The sequence below is a fragment of the Dermatophagoides farinae genome, chromosome 2 (assembly GCF_024713945.1).
Source record: "Dermatophagoides farinae isolate YC_2012a chromosome 2, ASM2471394v1, whole genome shotgun sequence".
NCBI lineage: Eukaryota > Metazoa > Arthropoda > Arachnida > Sarcoptiformes > Pyroglyphidae > Dermatophagoides > Dermatophagoides farinae.
In genome coordinates, this window is record NC_134678.1 from 853,066 (window position 1) to 872,294 (window position 19,229).

Here is a 19,229-nt window from a genome sequence, read left to right on the forward strand (position 1 = left end):
AATTTTTCCAACAAATAAACACAAACAAACAACCATTTCATTGTTTATTTAGATCAAAAAAATTTTTTTTTCTGATTTAATCACCACCTGAGAAAATTTTTACCTGACAATGTCACCTGTTTCCGGTAAAAGTTTCAATCAATCATTTCATTTCATTATTATTATTTAGTTTGTGAATTGAATAATCTTCGAAGATTGGAGATGTTTTTTTGTTTTTGTTTTTATATTACGAAAATTGGTAAGAAAGAATGTCATTTATTCTTAGAAATTTTTTTATATGTAAAATAGTGATTTACAATCGAATAAATTAATGATCACAACGAATGGAAAATGACGTGTTATCCATATTTTTTCTGATATGAAAATTTTTTTTTTTCATCATTTGTAATGATTTATAATGATAATCCTACTATTACGAAATGCGTTTTCGATTCGTGTGTTTGTGTGTGTATGTACGGTATGAACGTCATACAAAATTTGGTGCTCATAAAAAAAAAAAAAAAAAATCTTAAGCCCATGACAACATCATCAACAGAATCTAATCTAATAATTCAGAAAAGGAAACAACGACAGAGAGAGAGAGAGTAATGTAATTCGTTTTTCTTCTTAATAATAAGAAAATAAAATTCCATGAATAACATCATCATCATCATCATCATGGAATCATCTTGAAAATGAAGTGAGAGAGAGAGATGGCCACAGACACAAACACAAACACATACGATGTGTATATGTTTGTGGATTAATTTAATTTTATTCTCCTAGATTCTATCTAGTCTGTAGATATGTAGCATAGTGATTCTTTTTTTTCATTTTTTCATTTTTTTTTTTTTTTTTTTTTTTTTTGGTTCTGTTTGTTACATCATAATCATCATGTTTGGATTTTTTTTCTTTTCTTTTGAAATCAAGATTTTATTGTGTTTATATATGAATCATAAATTTGTAATAATAATAAGAATATATACAGAATATATAATGTAATGTGACCTATTGGGACCCTATAGGATAATGAATAATGAATGAAGCAGAATTTGCCGCACACACACACACACACACACACACACACACACACACACACACACACACACACGCACAAAACTCAATTATAAAATCAGCATCATCATCATCATCATCGTTGTTGTTGTTCAAAAACAATTGAGAAAAAGTATGCATCACGTTCAAAAATGGACCAATTTTTTTCATTTTTTGTTTTATTCGAAATAAAATCAAAAAAAAAATCGAAAAAATTTTTTTGTGTGTGTATGAATGATGTAGTGGTAGTGGTGAAAAACATGGAATTTTTTTTTCTTGAGAATATATCGCATACACACCAAAAAAAAAAAAAAACGCGATATATTTTCGTTTTCAATGATTTTGATTATTAATCATTTGAGATTGGCGCTGATGATGATGATGATGATGATGATGGCAATACATGTATACCTCTCGTGTACGATATACGATTATTGTCTTGTAATATGAGATTTTTTTTTTGTCCTCTTACAAAGATAGACAAATTTTTTGAATCTTCAATCTATCGATTGGTTGATTGACTGATTGATTGATTGATTGATTGATTGGAGAAAAAAGTACAGATTTTTTTTTGCACGTGAGATGTTAATTTTTTTTTTCTATCACCAACTCCAACACACATATATATGTAAGATATCGAACTGATTGATTTAAAAAAGCCATATTAATACAGATTCTTGAAATTGTCTAGTGGTGAATCGAAGATCATATGATGGTAGAAAATATTCATAACCTTTGGATGCATTTGTACCAAATACTTCGAGTACATTACGATTAATGTATTGTAAACGATTTTGACAAATAGAATCCAAAAAACGTTTATATGATGGTTTCATTTGTGATGGTTCCAATATGGATGCATAGAATATTTGTGAACATGCAATAGCATAGATTATTGTTATCCATAATCGATCACATGGTATGTATCCTTTCATGACAGCAACGTTGAATAGTGCCTGTTATTTTTTTGGGGGTAATGATTTAAAGAATTTATTAATAATCAAAACATTCGATAATTGCTGCTAAACACACAAACCTCAACACTTTTCCATACTAAATACAATGACATTGATGTATTTGGTGTGGAAAATAATGAAAATGATGCTGTTGATGCTAAAATTGATGACAATAAACAATTCCATGATCGATGATGAATGAAATGATTCAGCATACAAATGGATGAATTATAAACAGTAGAAAATGATGATATAAACAATGCAAATGACAAATATCTAGATGATGAAATTAAATGATTTGGTCGAAAAACATTAAATGCATCAAGAAAATGGCCAGCCATTAATTTCGATATGAAACGTAAACCAAGCTGTGAAAACCAACCAAGTGTAAATGATTTTAAAAAACTTTGAAATAGAATATTTTCAAAACAAGAATATCCTAGATGATGACTACAGTATGGATGACTATAGGCTAGAATTGGAAAACGATTCTTTATTGTAAACCACCAGAATCGACCGAGATGTTTTGGCCACCACCACCACCACCAACATTTATTCCAGAGGTTTTTGTTCGATTCAATTATTGATTCTTGATCATCATCGTCATTTTCATGTTCATGTTGTTGTTGTTGTTGTTGTTGTTGTGGTTGTTGTCGCCGACTATTTCGATTTCCAATTACCAATTGAAAAATAAAACAAATCAACGGATCACGTAATAAATTGTTTTCATAGATGAACAACAAAATGCTGATCGCCATTGTGAATAATAAATATTTTCCATTGGGCAATGGCCGTATATAACCACGTGATATGGAAATTTTATATGTAATTTCTGAGGCAATATTTGCAACATAAAATGCCAATGCTTTACGACGTGATGGCCGTTCATTCAATATGGCCAATAATGAACCAAAAAAACTGGGTAAATATGCATTCAATGGATAATAAAATCGGCCCGAAATACGTAAACTAAGACAAAGAAACAGAATGACAAGAAATGCATTGGCGCCCAAAAATATTGATGAACGTAAAATGCTTTGTGTGGTTTTCATTAGATTTTTTTGATCAAATTTTTTCTGCAATATTGTTTGTCCCTATATATAATGATGAAGAAAAAAAAATTAAATTTCAATCAATCAATCAATTAATTGATAAAGTGAACAAACCAGATAAAGTGGTGCATAAAGTTTCAATGATTGTTGAAACACAATCAATCCAATTTCCAATGCCGCTGCTGAACAATATGGTGTCCATCCATGTCCCATTTCATAACAATTGTACGGTACATTCCATTCGGGTGAGAAAAATTTACTCAAAATTGAAGGCATTTTTTGTTTAATTTGGATCAAACGAATTTTTTTAAAAAATTTACACACGTAATTTACACACAATTTTTCGGCAACAGCGAAAAAAAAAACAATATGTGAAAACTCATTCAACAATGGAAAATGGATAAATCAAGGTAACAATGGAATAAAATAAAGCGGTTATACCAGCGAATCATCCATAAATAATAATACAGTTAGATGAAAAGATGGATCAAACTTGTCAAACTGGCTAGTATCCTTGTTTAGTCTGTTCGAAAAGAAACAAACTGATGATGATGATGTGAAAAAGATGGCCAAAATAATATTTTTTTCCATATCTTTCTCTCTCTCTCTCTCTCTCTCTCGTTTTCTCGCCTGAAATTTTGTTTGTGAAAACATTGAAGTTGGAAAGAAAAATGATGACAAAACGAAAGATGAAAATCCCCCCACCCCCATGAATATACACCTGTTGAATGTACCTGTTGTTGTTGTTGTTGTTTACCTAAAAAAAACCATACTTGACATATATTTTTATCATCATTGAATTGATGTTGTTAAGATTTGAATTTTATTCATTTTTTTTTTGCTTTTCCAAAAATAAACGATTGAAATGGAGGAAAAAAATTGATTAAATTTTCAATCATTGATTAATTCAATCAATCAGTCAATCAAACGTCATCGATGATGATGTCTTTTTAAAAAAAAAATTCAAGTGAATCGATAATAGCCTTGATTACGATTTACTCGGGTTAATAATATCTTTCTCTCTCTCTCTTCATTTATTTTTTTTTGTTGTTGTACAGACTGAAAAAAAAGAACTGGCGACAAACAATCAGCAATGAACCATCGGTGAAATCATGTCATTCAAGAGAAAAAAAAAGATGGACGATAATTGTAATACAAATGAACAAAAAGTCTCTCTCTCAATCATCTATTTTCTTCTTCGCATCAGCAATTTTTCTCAAGGATAACAACAATTGAGATCTAAAAAAGAGACGACGACGATGATGATGATGATGATGGAGGGAGAGAGTTAATCAAAAAAGAAAAAAAAACCACATTGTACACATACACAAATCCCAGATTGGATACCTGTTTCTTTTTTTTTATTTGAATGTATCTATCTCAAGTTCCAATCGCACACACACACACACACTCGTACAGGTTCCCATTTTTTTTCTTTCTCTCACTTTTTGTCTGTAAAAAAAAGGAAAAAAAAAAAAATTACTTTCACTCACGACGACAGAATTGTAGATTTGTTGTTGTCAATATACAATTGATAAACTGGCAAAAAAAAAAACGTCAGAGTGCCTTGTTTGTTTTGTTCTGTTTTTTGTTTTTTTTTTTTTTTGGTATGAAAAAGTCCAAAATGGAATTTTTTTTACCAGTTTATAAATGGAAAAATCCAGACACTTGTAAATGTTGATATGAAACAATATCCTGTCAAAAATTATAATGAATGATATTGATAGCAAAAGCAACAAACAAACATTCGATAAATGAAGAATTCATTTGTGTTTCATTTCCTTGTTGTTGTTGTTGTTGTTGTTGAAATCTGGCCAATAAAATTTCCACAATGTGAATCAATGACCATTAATCAACATATATTAACACAACCACCGCCATTACCACCAAATCGATAATCAGCCACCGAGAAAATTTTTTTTCTTTTCTTTTTGTCATCAAATATCAAATAATCAACGACGAACGACGACGACAACAGAAATGTTACACTACTGACTTCCTTTTGTGATTATTATTGTAGTGTTGTTGTTGTTGTTTTGTTTAGGTTAGAAAATTTTTTTTCATTTCAAAATTATTAATAATAACATAAACAAACAAACATTGTGTGGTTATTTCGCATATTTTACACCCAAAAAAAATTAATTCATTAATGGTACGTGTTTTGCTTCGTTTTCTATTTATTTTTTTTTTACATTTGTTAATAAGAAAAAAAACTATTGCAAAATATGTTGCCAAGGCACCGTAAATCAACGATTTAGCTAACCAGAGAAAATCAAAATCAAAATCAATCAACATGTACAGTGAGTTGATCATATTGCGATAAATTGACAAAAAACAAAAAAAATTTCATTTCAATTTTTTTCTGTACATTTTTTTCTGGTTATTTTCACGTGTATGAGGCGATGTTTAACTGTACACACACACACACACACACATACACATTAACACTGAGAGAGATAGAGGGAGAAGAAAAAAAAAATCTTAAAACTTGTGATTTATTTGTCTGTTTGTATATATCGCTGATGATGTCAGATCATTCAGAAGAAAAAAAAACTGATCAATGAAACAAAAAAAATTGATAAATAAACAAACGAATCAAATTTCAATTTTGATTCCTGGATCAATATAGCCTAAATAAATGTTTACTAATGATTTAGAATCGTTTTCATTATTTTGTTCCTGATCCTGGTTCATCATCATCAGCAACAGTTTGTTGTTGTTGTTGTTGATGATTGCAATTTTTTTTTCTTTTTTGGTGTAATAATTTTCCGCTATACAGATTTTTAGCTACTGAACATTTAAATTGTGAAAAAGTGTGTGTGCGTGTGGAAAATTTCTTGATTTGATAAAAAAAAAAAAAAAAAATTTCAAAAAAACAAAAAATTCATATGATATGGCGTAAGAGGAGGCAAAAAAAAACTATGTGTGTGTGTGTGTGTGCTATATCGACACACATATATACGCATATGGTGGAGGGGTAGAGAGATATTTATCTCGAAGTCATAAAAAAAAATATATTTGATAATCAATGATAAGAAGACTTGTGGTAAGAAGATTTTCTTCTTCAACAAGATAATGCCGACTGTATGTGTATGACGATACCGAACACACCGCACACACACACACACACACAGCAGATCGATAATTAATTCAATAATAGCGAAAATTTTCCATATAAATTACAGACACGAATATGAATTGTATCATTAGTTCAATTTTTCAACAAAAAAGTGTGTGTGTGTGTATGTCCACTAATGAATCACGAATTTATTTGTCTGTTTGTTTATTTGTTCATTTTTCACTATACAACGCAACGGTGAATTTTTTTTTATTATCATCATTCCGGAATCATTCAATTTTGCCGGTTATTCAGCCAATTTATTGTCGTCAGATTCTAAAAATAATAGGTATGTCTATCATTTCAAAAATTTTTTTTTCATTGTTTTTGTTGGTCCAAAAAAAAAAAAAAAAAAATTAAAAATTTGTCCCTTTGACAAAAAAACGGGCGTTTTTTTTTCTTGGCCACCAACAAGTCGAATGACCTGTAAATGGCTATGATCGATGATGATGTAAACATGTGTGTGTGTGTGTGTGTGTGTGTGTGTGTGTGTGTGTGTGTGTGTGTGTGTGTGTGTGTGTGTGTGTGTGTGTGTGGTGTGAAATAGAAACAAACAAACGAAAACAGAAAAAATTTATTCGATAATATAAATCAATGGTAATCGAAATAAAAAAAAAAGTTTGATGATTGTAAAAATCAAAGTCCATCATCATGATCATCAACCATTCTCAAGATGGTGATAAGATATACATATACATGGTACGGGTTGACCAGAAAAATCTTATCAATTTTTCTCCATGATTGATATCTCCGTTTTTTTTTCTTGGATCAACTTTCTTACCTTAAAAGAAGAAATAAAAACTTGATCAATGAAAACGGAAAAATTTTCTTCTTGTTGATCAATTTGAAGAAAAAGAAGAGGAAATTTTTCCATTTCAGAATTTTTTTTTCTGTTTTTCGATAAGCAGAAAAAAAACGTGATGGAAAAATAACCAAAACCAAAACAACCGCAATGACAACAACAAATGTATGTACAGGTTGTAGGAAATAGGAAGCGTTATCGAATCTTATTTATTCAATTTATCAAGTTTGAATTTAGAATGATAAAAACAACGACAACAACAACAACAACAACGACAAAATGTACAATTATTTATCATCAATAATTAGCAATCATATCGAACATTTGATTTGATAGTATATATATATATATAAAGAGTACAAAAACATGAAATGAAATGAATAAAAATTTTTGATCTCTTTCTTCTCACAGATTTAATAACAAAAATTCCTACATGTATTCGATTGATTAATCGATTGTATCGAATCTATTTTGACCTAAGAAGAAAATAAAACCAAAATCAGAATTCATGGCCGATCATCCAAATCGAATATTTGTCAATGCACAATTAGCTAGTGGATTGAAAAAGAATGGCAGCAATTTTACTAATAATAAAATGAAAAGATCTCAATATAATCAACTTTATCCATCATTGTTTCCATCATCATCATCGTCATCGTCATCTAGGAAATCAAATAAATTTATAGCCACACCATCATCATCATCGGCAGCAATACATCATTTACATGGAATCCAACAACAACACCATTATAAACATCACCATGATGAAAATTATCATCAACATCAATTTTATGATGATGATAGCGCTATTGGTATGTCGGAAAAACAGCCATTAATCGACAATGAAATTACTACTACCGGAAATTATTATGATGATGATACTGATGATACATTGGCTAAAACGTATAATAATAAATATGAAGTATCCAATTATGAAAGTGGAAGTAGCAGCAGTAGCAGCAACAATAATTCAAATGATGATGATTTTAATCACTTCAAGGTAAGATTTTTATTTTTTTTTTTTTTTTGTACTTTTTTTCACCCATTGTCTGTAAATCAAGAAAAAAAGAAATCACCAGAAAATGAGAGCGAGAGAAAAGAGAGAGAGTGAAAGATAAGAAAGTGCTGATTAATTAATTACCGATTATCATTTTTAGGTGAATAATAATTTATTATATATAGTACGCATTAGATAAAAAAATTTTGAAAATTTTTTTTCCCTTTTTTTTGCACCTGTTTCGCTTAGCATAGTTTTTTTTGTGCTTAAGATTTCAATAGATTAATCGGTTTTGATATCGATCAATTTGTGACCGAAACAAAAGACAGAACAGTGAAAAAAAAATCATAGGAAATAACAGATTTTTCATTTTCTCATCTCCAAACAAAATATCGATATCGATCAGTGATTTAATTAGTGTCAATTACCGATTGTTCTTAAGATTTATAGACATATATAACGAAAACAAGTTTTTTTTTTACTGAATCCATTTTCATCATCATCAAAATTCATCTAAACATTTTCATTTCTACTATTGCACACAGTACACACAATCAACAGGTGATCAAGAACAAAAAAAGAAAATGTTGGTAAAAGAAAAACGTACAACAAATATGCAAACAATGATGCATATTATGAAGGCAAATATTGGCACCGGAATATTGGCAATGCCAAGTAAGTATAAATGATCAGAATTTTTAATTCCATAAAATCTAATCTAATATTCATATATATAAAATAATACAGCTGCATTCATGAATGCCGGTCTCTATGTTGGTCTAATATCATTGCCATTACTTTGTATACTTTGTACACATTGTATGCATATATTGGTTAGAGCCAATAATATATTATCAACACGTTTAGGTACTGGAAAACTTGAATATCAAGATGTAAGTTTGTCTGTTGTTTATTTGTTTTTGAGAATTTTTTTTCAAAAATTATAAATTACTACACTAATCAACAGGTAGCATCGAATGCCTTTACAATTGGACCACGACCATTACGGCCTTTTGCGCATTGGGCTGCAAGAATTGTTAATCTATTTTTATTAATAACACAATTTGGTTTCTGTTGTGTTTATTCATTGTTTGTTGCCGAAAATATTAGTCAAGTAAGTTTATTGATTGATTCACAGATTGATTGATTGTTACTAATCACCATTTTCTTTTTTTTTCAATTTTCAGTTTTTCAATGAATTAACACCAAAAGAATATCATTTTCCACCGCTTACATTTTTGGCATTCTTTTTACCATTGTTTATATTGCTTTCATTTGTTAAAAGTTTAAAACATCTTTCATTGGCTTCCAGTATGGCAAATCTTCTGCAAACTGTTGGTCTATTTATTGTCATGATTAATCTAGTACAAGATCTGCCTAGTCCGGACCAAGTAACACAAGTTGGTTCAATAGCAACATATCCGCTATTTTTGGGCACAGCTGTTTATGCATTCGAAGGAATTGGTTTAATATTGCCATTACAAAAAGAAATGAAAACACCGGAATCATTACAAGGTTATGTAGGCGTATTAAATAAATCAATGGTACTTGTTGCTTCCATTAATTTGGCAATCGGTTTTTTTGGTTATCTTAAATTTGGTGATAATGTCAAAGGATCTATTACATTGAATTTACCTGCCGAACCATTGTATCAATCTTGTAAAGTGATATTTGCATGTGCAATATTTTTATCATATGCAATACAATTCTATGTACCTGTGACAATCATATGGCCATGGGTTTGTCGACGTTTCAATCTTAAAGAAGGTGCCAAAAAAACCAATACAATTGAATATTTTTTCCGTGCTGGCCTAGTCATATTTACAGGTAAAAATCTCATTCATTCACCTGATTATTATAATCATTAATCGATATTTTCTTCTTCTTCAAAAAAAAAATTTCAGTTGCATTGGCCGCAGCGATACCAAAATTAGATTTATTCATCTCATTGGTTGGCGCCATTTCATCCAGTGGCATTGCATTAATGTTTCCACCAATTATCGATATTTGTGTTTTATGGAACGAAGAAAAAGGTTTCAAAAAATGGACATGGATTTTCATTAAAGATGGTGCCATTTTCTTATTGGGTATTGCAGGCTTTACTACCGGTACTTATGCAAGTATTGAAAATATTTTAATTCATTTCAATGATTGATTGATGATAAAAAAAAATCTATCAATCAATCCAATCGACATTCAAATGAACAAAACAAAACGAAACAAAACAGAAACCGCCTTTCAATTATTCGAGTCAACATTCAGTCGTTTTTCATTCATTTTTTTTTACACTATGTTTTTAGTTGATCTCTACTTTTTTTTCATATACAACAAAATTCGTGATTGAACTAATACTTTGATCGATCAATCAATCAATTTTGTAAATATCGAATTTTTAAATTTTACTTTTTAAATTTAAAAAATTGAAATAAATTTATTCTTTTCTTCTTATTAAATGAATAATATAAATGCTAAACATTAGTTTTTTGTTTCAATTTGTTTGCTTGTGTGTGTGTGTGTGTGTGTGTGTGATAATAGAAAAAAACGAAACTCACGTGTGTTGTTGTTTGATTTTGTCCAAAGAAAAAGTAGGGGGCAAAATGCATCCCAATATAATATACTACAGTGTGTTGTTTTGGATGACCATATGATGTTGTTATGCTAATTTTCCATCAATATATATCGAATAAATAGAAATCATGTTGAATTTTCCAATTGTTTGAGCAATAATTTACGTTGTTTTTCCAGATCTTCAAGATCATCAGAACCATTCAGACCAATAGAATCTAATGGAATTAAATGATTATTAGGATCATCATCATTATCATAACGTTTATTGTTATTATTTCGATTACGTCCACTATTGCTACTTGTTGAACTGCCAATATCATATTCCTGGTGTTATAGAATAAAGAAATAAATAATTAAAAATTCAATCAATTTATTTCAACTTACGGAAGTATGTTTAACTCGTTTCGTCCTTGATCGTGTTGGTGATATACTTGATGATCGACGATGATATGATGATGATGATGAAATTCGATGATGATGATTAATTGGTATTGGTGATCGACTACGACTATGATGATGATAACGATTCAATGCTTTAGATGATGATGATGATGATGATGGTGGTGGTGGTGGTGGTGATGATGTTGGTGATTGTGATCGATGATGACGATCAATTGATTTCAAGTGACGTTTTTGTGAACTATGTTGATGATGATGTCGTGAATTATTATTACGATTATTTTGTAAATTACTACCACTACTATTTCGATCATAGTGGCTATTATTTTCATCATCATCATCATTGTTGAATGATGATGATGACGTAATAGGTGTTGTTGGTGATCGTGAATGATCCGATATTGATACATCATCATCATCATCACCACCACCACCACCGCCATCAATTGATTCATTTGATTCCGATATCGATGATGATGATTGATGTTGTCGACGATGATGATGATGATGATGTTTCGATGAACTTTTCTTTTTCAATTTTTTCTTTTTATCTTTATTAGTATTAATAATAATTTCTTTTTCTTTATTTTGACGTTTAATTTGACGTTCACTACTACCACCACCACCACCACTAACACCATCATCATCATTTGTTGAACTACGACAACGATGTTGTTGTTGTTGTTGATGTTGATGACGATGTCCAGATTTATGATGATTATGATGATGTGAACAACTTTCTACAATTGAATTAATAGCTCTTTCAAATATCGTAATACGTTCTTGTTCATCCGTTATGGACACAAATGCTTCTTGATTACAAATTAATGGTCGTATATCATTCCATTTGGAATTTTCATCCAATGATGGTGATATCCGTGATAACATATCCAAAAATATTGATTCCATTCGTTTACGTTGTTTATTTTCTTCACGTTTTTTTGCACGATATTTTTCACGTTCTTTTTCCAATAATTTTTCATGCATTAATTTTACATTACCAGAATCCAGTTTAGCACTTCTAGTATCTTTACTTAGAATTGTAACAAATTCGGAAAATTCTGTATTCGGTGTCATAATGAAATCCGTTGCTTTTTGCAATATATCTTTGATGACAATTTTTTCATCTTCATAACGTGCTTTCAAATCATCAACATAGAATTTAAACAAATCCAATGGTGTCGATCCAGATAATGGCTGTGAAAGCATTGAATCAAATCGTACATCTGATGATATATCCGGATAAAGTGTACACCATTTTGACAATGAATTCAATTTACCTGAAGCATGTAATTCATCAAGAAATTGTATGAATGATTCACGATTCAATCGTTTCTGTCGTTCTTGTATACGTTTAGCACGTGCTTTTTCTTCATCTTCTTCTGATTCTAATTGTCTTATATGGCGTTCGAAAACAATCAATGCATCTTCTTTATCCATATTTAATAATTGAGAATCTTCAGCAAATGTTGCGTTATCCAATAATAATTGCTGCGCTTCTTGCCATGTAGTACGAAACGTAATTTTTGGCATTGAATCCAATATTTCACTCAACACGGACATATTACGTTTTCGTAGCTGTTTGGCTTCATCACGTTCTTTTCGGGATAATTCAGCTACAGCATCTTCAAATATTTCACGACGTTCTGTTTCCGGTACAATTTTCCAATGTTCATGATCACGAAATAATTCACATGCATGACGATAACGTATCATTGAATTCATACGATCAGTACGGCGAAGAAACGATGCCAATGCTTCTTTAGCACGACGAATTTTATTTTTCATTTCTTCTTTTTCCTCTTTAGCTCGTTGGATTTTATAAGCATTGAAAAATTGTTTCCTTTCTGGATGTGAACGAAATTTTTCAAATCGTGAATCATTACCAACAATTTTCAATGTATTTTCCCAACTTGCATTGCTTGAAATATTTTTTTCACGAAGAATATCTTTAAACATTTCAAGAAGATCACCTTTACTTGGTTGTTTTGGTAAACTATCGGGTAATGAATCAGATTTTGATGATGATGGTGGTGGTGGTGGTGTTTCCGGCATTGAATTGGAATTATCATTCGAATCTGTATCATACGATGATGATGATGGTAATTGAGAATTGACATTTTCATTTTGAATGTTTTCATCATTGGTTGGTGTTTGATCATTATTATTCTCATTATTATTATTATCATTGGTTGAAATCAAAGTTGAAGTCTGTGAATTGATTGATTCAGAAGCAGACTGAATGGTACTATTATCGGATTGTTGTTGTTGTTGTTCGAATGTCGTATTATCGTTCGATTCTGCAGCTGACGTATTATCATTCGATTGTTTTTTCAGTTCTTCCAATTCTTTTGGCATGGTCCACGAAGAATTTTTCGTTACAATATTATGATAATATATTTTTCCATCCTCGGTTTTATATTCTTTCCATGGGCAAGAATCCAATAAACGTTCAATGTCACTTTTCAATTCATCAGGCTTTGTCCATGATGTTTGTTTAGTGATGATATTATAATAATATGGACTACCATCGGGTGTTTTATATTCAACCCAATTATTATTATTCGATGATAATGATGATGATGATGTTACCATTGGTGTTGTTGTTGGCAGCATAGTTTGTGGCATAGGTGTAAGTTGTGTAACTGGTGGTATCGGTATACCAGCAGCAGCAGCAGCTGCTGCTGCTGCTGCTGAAAATGGATTAAATGGTGGTTGGAATGGAATGATTGGTTGACCAACACCAGCACCAGGAATCATTGAAGCTGTATTTGATGATGATGGCATAATAATCGGTGGAAATGGTGCCGTTGGAAATCCCGATGGATTTTGCATTTTTATTCTTTGACAATAAATTTGAATATATATCAAATATGAATGGGCGTTTTTTTTAAAAAATACGGTGTGCGTGATTGTGGTTAATTTTTTTTTTTTTTTTTTTGATTGAAAAATTTTTATCGTTTCAGAAGACGAGCCAATATTAACAAATCAATTTGTAATCGTATTTTGCAATGCTGATTATTAATAATGAATGGCAAAAAAAAAAAAAGATTATTATGACTATTAAATGAAGAAAAAAAATGTTTCAATTAATTTCAAGGCAGAAACAACTAAAAAACAAAACAAAAGAAAAGATGTAAATTTTTGATCGAATCTTTATGGATTTATGGGATATATATTGATGATGATTGTATTTGTACAATGAACACAATCAACACACCGCATTAACAATAAACATACAATACACACACACACAAGGAACGAATACATTTCCACTATATCTACTCAAATTGTTTGATCCATACTTGGTTATGTAATTTTGGTTCTAATGGATAAAAAATTCTATATGCACACACACACACAATGCTACTACTACTACTACTACACTGCTACATTTATTTTTGCTCGCGCGAACCAATTTTGATTGATTTTGGAAATTTCGACTGTTCCAAAAAAAAAAAAAAAAAATATGATCCACAATGAAATCATAATGTGAACCAAAAAAAAAAACAAACAATCAAATGGAACAAATTCTAGTCATTTGATAAATCTATTTCCATGACGACCAAAATACAATATACAAGAAATTCAAACGACCAACAACAATTCGAAAGTTTGAAAAAAGATCACCAATGTCATCGAAAGAAGATAATGTACGTGTTGTGGTCAGATGTCGACCATTATTACCGGATTTAGAATCAAATGAAGAGATTATTGCAAAAGTAAGTCAATAATGAATGAACGTTTTCGATCATCGTTTTTTTTCTGGTGTTGTTCAATTTTCAGATTAGAAATGATGGCCAAACACTACAGCTAACAAATCGTCAATTTACATTTGATCGTGTTTTTGGTGCAGAATCCACCGAGAATGATGTCTATACAAAAGCCGCCAAACATATTGTCGATTGTGTATTACAAGGTTATAATGGTACAATATTTGCATATGGTCAAACGGGTACGGGAAAAACACATACTGCCTCAGGAATAATGCAACATAGTTTCGAACATATATTTGATCACATATCGCGAAGTAAAAATAATCAAAAATTTTTAGTACGTGCTTCATATTATGAAATTTATAATGAAGAAATACGTGATTTATTGGCCGGCAATAAAAAAACAAACAATGGTAAAAAAAATGAACGTGGTAACAAAACATTAGAATTGAAAGAAAATTCGGATGGAAAAATTGTGATAAAAGATTTATCAAATTTCATAGTCAATAATGTAAATGATTTGAAAAAATTAAAAGAATCCGGTGATAAACATCGTCAATTTGGATCGACAAAAATGAATCAACGATCTAGTCGTTCACATACAATTTTCACTATTACTATTGAAACCGAAATCGGTGCTGATAATCCAGATACATCTGTAGTACGTGTTGGAAAATTTCATCTTATTGATTTGGCTGGTTCCGAAAGACAAACAAAAACCGGTACAACTGGTATACGTTTGAAAGAGGCGGCAAAAATTAATCTATCACTTACATCATTATCATTGGTGATAGCCGCATTGACCGATCCGAAAGCTACATTTGTTCCGTATCGAAATTCAAAATTAACACGTATTCTTTCGGATTCATTGGGTGGTAATTCAAAAACATTGTTGATAGCTTGTGTAGGACCAGCAAAAGTGAATTTGGAAGAAACAATCAGTACATTACGTTTTGCTAGTACGACAAAAAATATCAAAAATAAACCAATAATCAATGAAGATAGTAAAGATGCTTTGCTGAAACGTTTCGAAGAACAAGTAAAAGAATTACGTGCACAATTAGAAGAACAAGAAAATGATAATAATAATAATAATAATAATGTAAATGATGATGATGCTACTACGACAACAACATCCAACAAAATAATTCCGGCTGAATTATTGGAAAAATTACGTACACTTGAAGCAAAAATTTGTGTTGGTGGCGAAAATCTAATTGAAAAAGCTGAAATACAAGAAAAATTAATCGCCGAAAGTGAACGTGAATTACATGAACGACGTGAAAAAGAATCTGAATTACGTAAAGAATTGGAACAAAGACAAGCTGAAATTTTGGAAATGGAAGATTCATATGCATCATTACAAGAAGAGGTTGTGGCATTAAATCGTAAAATACGAAAAGCATATGGCTACCTGAAAGATGCCCGTTCCGAATTGGATGATATGAATGTTGAACATGAAAAATTACGTAGTGAACTATTGGATTCCATAAGAATATCGGAAAAAGAATTAAAACTAACCAATGCATTGATTAGCCATTATATACCAGAATCATGTTTGAAATTGATTGAAGAAAATGTTAATTATAATCAATTAACAGGTGAATGGGAATTACGTTGTATAGCATACACTGGTAATAATATGCGTAATGAATATGAATTATTCAACGATCATACAAATGATGGTGATGGTAATGGATCAAAATATCAACAAATTTTACAGCATAATTATGATAATATCTATCTATCATATTCAACACTTAATTTAACCTAATAATCAGACTCAATTCGATTGTTGTGTTGTGTATGGAAATTTTTTTTTTCATTTTATTTAAATTCCAAAATAATCAAAGCTCTCCAGATAGACACCGACACACACACACACAAGTTCCATATATTCTCATAGAATTTGAAAATAAATTGATTTAAGAAAACAAAAATGATGAAATGATGTGATGATGAAAAAAAATTATGCAAACATTAACTGTTGCTATTGATGTGATGTAGTAGTAGCTGTAGATGTTTTGTTTAAAATTTTTGAAAATACACCCGATATCGATGATTTTAATGCTGCAACTGGTGATGAATTTGTTGTTGTTGTCGTCGTTGTTGTTGTTGATTTTGATGTAGCTACCGAATTATTATTTTGTTTTGGTTGTTGTTTATTCGAATGTGCATCCAAACATTTTTGATAACGTAATTTACAAGCTGCTTCAATTATTTTACAAAGTGCACCGGCACTAGGTTCCACCTGGAAACAATGGCAAACAAATTCTTTTTCATTCACTTGCATTATGAAACCACAACGTTTAACATTATCAAGACTGATGCCTAAAAATGAAAGATATCTGGAAAAAGGGTAAAAAAAAAACACAAAAAAATTAAAATTTTTGAAAAAAATTCATTTAAAAAAAAAATCACAAACCTAACACGACATTCAACCAAAGTGGCACCGGTTTCTTGACATTCAACAACAATATTTGATGGCGATATATTGACCAATACTGGACGCATTAATTCTATTTCATCATGATTTTCGTTTGTTAATGACATTTTTAATGAATTTATTATTTCTTCAATTGCCATATTCAATATATCGACACCCATTGGTTTTGTAACTGGTATGAAACCAATATATAATGCTTGAATACATTTTTTTGGCTCTTCAATTGGTGTTGGAAATTCAAAATTATCCATCATTGTTATCGAATTATTGTTATTTGATTTCAACAATAGATCATTTGGACGTCGTTCATTACGATTTTGTTGATGATTTTTAATTCGTACTAATGCATCCTTAAGATATAGTGCTAAACGTTGTGCCGTTTGTTGTTGCTGTTGTTGTGTTTGCGTTGTGCCACAATTATTTTCTTGTTGTTGTTGTTGTTGTTGTTGATCATCATCACAATGAAATATATGACATTTAACTGTGCCAGGTTTACCAGATTTACGATCTTTAACAACATAAGCAAAATTATTATTATCATCTACGGCCCACATACGTATTTCACGTATAAGCTGTATGGTTAATGTTGTCGATGTGTTCGGTTCCAGCAATGATATACGTTCATTATTAATTTTTAAAATCAATGATTGTGTATCACTAGGGCCCCAACAACGTGCAGCATTCTCTGCTCGAGTGGATAGCTCATAAATACAACGTTTTATGACCATTGATCCAGTCTGAGAATTTATCTGCGATTCATCAACATCTAGCCATCCTAATGAATGAACAATGAAGGATAATTCTTTTGCAATCGATGTAGATCATCATCATCATCATCGTCATCATCATCGGTTGTTGGAAATGTTAATTGCATATTGGCAATAATTTTTTTACGATTTATCAATGCTTTTGTTTGTTGCCGATGTTCATCTCATCATCATCATCATCATCATCATCGGCAACATCATGATTTTCAGTTTCTTTTGATTCACCATCTGGATTCTCTTCAATTGAATCGGCTGGATTATAATCAATGTTGATGGCTGATTTATCAAGAAACACCAAAGAATCACTACGTATCATTGATTTATCTATGGTATTCAGATATGGTCGTTCACGTTGTATTGTACCAGTTGGTATATGCCAAAAATATGAACCTAATTCATCTTCATGTCTTTCCCAGCCATCTGGTAGATCGATAGATGTTTGTGATTTTTTCGAATCATTCGATTGCTGTTGTAAAAGATTTTGTTTAACATTTTCATCACCAGATGATAGATCTTCATATTCATCATCATCATCATCTTCTTCTTCTTCATTGGCAAGTGAATCATCATCATCATCATCGTCATCTTCGTCTTCACCAAAACTAAATGGATTCATCTCTGCATTATCATCATGATTATTATTAATGGATGATGATTCATTCGTACCAATCATAGTATTCATTGATAATTTTGCATAAAGTTTACGATAATTTGGATTTTCATAACTTTTTTTCACATTTTTGGAATGTTGTTGTTGTTGTTGATTCGAAATCAATTTATCAACATTAGTAATCGATTCATTTGCGAATTGATCAGTATCGGCCATCATAATTTTGATTATTTTGATGAAATTTCAATGAACCAACAACAAAAAAAAACCGAGGACATGAGGAATGATTTGATTTTTCATTTGTTTTCAAAAATTAAATCAACACGAATACAAACATATCCGTGGTCAACAACGTATGAAATGAAAAAAAAAATCAAAACATTGCGTAGGATGAATTTTAATATCCTTAAATGGGTATATAAGAGATTCACAGTAGAGAGAAAAAAGAAAGAGAACAACAAAATCAAAATTGATATGGATTGGTTTTGGTGAATCACAAACAAACAAAAAAAAAATGAATTCTTTTATTCATCAATTCATATGTGATGGAACCTGAATTCCAAAATAGGAGGACCAAGCGTTGTTTTTTTTCTGGGTTGTTGGGAAATTCCCAAATTCAAGCGCATGATTTTGATGACGATTATTAGATTGTTGTTGATGATTGAATATTTCTTGATTCCATTGCGTGTGTGTGTTCCAAATTTTTTTTTTTTTTTGAACCTTTCTTTTCTTTGTCTTTTGGATTCAAGTTTTTATTATTACTATT

At 30.4% G+C, this 19,229-nt stretch overlaps 5 protein-coding genes across 8 annotated transcripts; 2 read left to right on the forward strand and 3 right to left on the reverse strand.

Annotated features, from left to right (window-relative positions):
• Positions 1 to 1,197: 1,197 nt before the first annotated feature.
• LOC124500075 (transmembrane protein 135) lies at positions 1,198 to 3,870 on the reverse strand. Its single transcript, XM_047064105.2, has 3 exons — positions 3,155 to 3,870; positions 2,069 to 3,082; positions 1,198 to 1,988 (listed from the first exon to the last, which is right to left on the reverse strand). Exons 1-3 carry the CDS (start codon positions 3,314 to 3,316, stop codon positions 1,683 to 1,685), a joined length of 1,482 nt encoding a protein of 493 aa, XP_046920061.2. The 5' UTR covers positions 3,317 to 3,870; the 3' UTR covers positions 1,198 to 1,682.
• LOC124491183 (proton-coupled amino acid transporter 2) lies at positions 1,291 to 10,430 on the forward strand. Of its 2 annotated transcripts, XM_075735787.1 has the most exons (9): positions 1,291 to 1,660; positions 1,724 to 1,951; positions 4,099 to 5,192; positions 7,372 to 7,960; positions 8,503 to 8,632; positions 8,705 to 8,850; positions 8,925 to 9,071; positions 9,145 to 9,784; positions 9,862 to 10,430. In XM_075735787.1, the coding sequence occupies exons 4-9, from the start codon at positions 7,469 to 7,471 to the stop codon at positions 10,110 to 10,112; spliced, it is 1,806 nt and encodes a 601-aa protein (XP_075591902.1). In that variant the 5' UTR covers positions 1,291 to 1,660; positions 1,724 to 1,951; positions 4,099 to 5,192; positions 7,372 to 7,468; the 3' UTR covers positions 10,113 to 10,430. The 2 variants fall into 2 exon arrangements, with proteins under 2 accessions (XP_075591902.1, XP_046909767.2); XM_047053811.2 differs by lacking the exons at positions 1,291 to 1,660; positions 1,724 to 1,951; positions 4,099 to 5,192 and adding an exon at positions 6,046 to 6,447.
• Positions 10,361 to 14,174, reverse strand: Prp40 (pre-mRNA processing factor 40). Of its 2 annotated transcripts, XM_075735786.1 has the most exons (3): positions 10,910 to 14,174; positions 10,810 to 10,849; positions 10,361 to 10,740 (listed from the first exon to the last, which is right to left on the reverse strand). In XM_075735786.1, the coding sequence occupies exons 1-3, from the start codon at positions 13,757 to 13,759 to the stop codon at positions 10,652 to 10,654; spliced, it is 2,979 nt and encodes a 992-aa protein (XP_075591901.1). In that variant the 5' UTR covers positions 13,760 to 14,174; the 3' UTR covers positions 10,361 to 10,651. The 2 variants fall into 2 exon arrangements, with proteins under 2 accessions (XP_075591901.1, XP_075591900.1); XM_075735785.1 differs by having other exon boundaries at positions 10,361 to 10,849.
• A 135-nt stretch (positions 14,175 to 14,309) lies between these two features.
• LOC124492244 (kinesin-like protein KIF3A) lies at positions 14,310 to 16,593 on the forward strand. 2 transcript variants are annotated; one of them, XM_047055086.2, is made up of 2 exons: positions 14,310 to 14,646; positions 14,711 to 16,593. In XM_047055086.2, exons 1-2 carry the CDS (start codon positions 14,557 to 14,559, stop codon positions 16,412 to 16,414), a joined length of 1,794 nt encoding a protein of 597 aa, XP_046911042.2. In that variant the 5' UTR covers positions 14,310 to 14,556; the 3' UTR covers positions 16,415 to 16,593. The 2 variants fall into 2 exon arrangements, with proteins under 2 accessions (XP_046911042.2, XP_075584750.1); XM_075728635.1 differs by having other exon boundaries at positions 14,354 to 14,577.
• Positions 16,441 to 19,224, reverse strand: LOC124492254 (protein Fe65 homolog). The gene is made up of 4 exons (XM_075728636.1): positions 18,016 to 19,224; positions 17,541 to 17,906; positions 17,066 to 17,483; positions 16,441 to 16,988 (listed from the first exon to the last, which is right to left on the reverse strand). Exons 1-4 carry the CDS (start codon positions 18,680 to 18,682, stop codon positions 16,631 to 16,633), a joined length of 1,809 nt encoding a protein of 602 aa, XP_075584751.1. The 5' UTR covers positions 18,683 to 19,224; the 3' UTR covers positions 16,441 to 16,630.
• Positions 19,225 to 19,229: the final 5 nt, after the last annotated feature.

Coding starts and splice junctions, on each gene's coding strand:
- LOC124492244 (XM_047055086.2), top strand. CDS start 14,557: ATGTCATCGAAAGAAGATAATGTACGTGTTGTGGTCAGATGTCGACCA. Junction 14,647..14,710: donor ATGAAGAGATTATTGCAAAA/GTAAGTCAATAA, acceptor TTCAATTTTCAG/ATTAGAAATGATGGCCAAAC.
- LOC124500075 (XM_047064105.2), bottom strand. CDS start 3,316: ATGCCTTCAATTTTGAGTAAATTTTTCTCACCCGAATGGAATGTACCG. Junction 3,083..3,154: donor TTTATGCACCACTTTATCTG/GTTTGTTCACTT, acceptor CATTATATATAG/GGACAAACAATATTGCAGAA. Junction 1,989..2,068: donor TAGTATGGAAAAGTGTTGAG/GTTTGTGTGTTT, acceptor AAAAAATAACAG/GCACTATTCAACGTTGCTGT.
- LOC124492254 (XM_075728636.1), bottom strand. CDS start 18,682: ATGATGGCCGATACTGATCAATTCGCAAATGAATCGATTACTAATGTT. Junction 17,907..18,015: donor TGATGATGATGATGATGAGA/TGAACATCGGCA, acceptor GATGATGATGAT/CTACATCGATTGCAAAAGAA. Junction 16,989..17,065: donor TTGGTTGAATGTCGTGTTAG/GTTTGTGATTTT, acceptor CCCTTTTTCCAG/ATATCTTTCATTTTTAGGCA.
- LOC124491183 (XM_075735787.1), top strand. CDS start 7,469: ATGGCCGATCATCCAAATCGAATATTTGTCAATGCACAATTAGCTAGT. Junction 8,851..8,924: donor GAAAACTTGAATATCAAGAT/GTAAGTTTGTCT, acceptor ACTAATCAACAG/GTAGCATCGAATGCCTTTAC. Junction 9,785..9,861: donor TGGCCTAGTCATATTTACAG/GTAAAAATCTCA, acceptor AAAAAATTTCAG/TTGCATTGGCCGCAGCGATA.
- Prp40 (XM_075735785.1), bottom strand. CDS start 13,759: ATGCAAAATCCATCGGGATTTCCAACGGCACCATTTCCACCGATTATT. Junction 10,850..10,909: donor AACGAGTTAAACATACTTCC/GTAAGTTGAAAT, acceptor CTATAACACCAG/GAATATGATATTGGCAGTTC.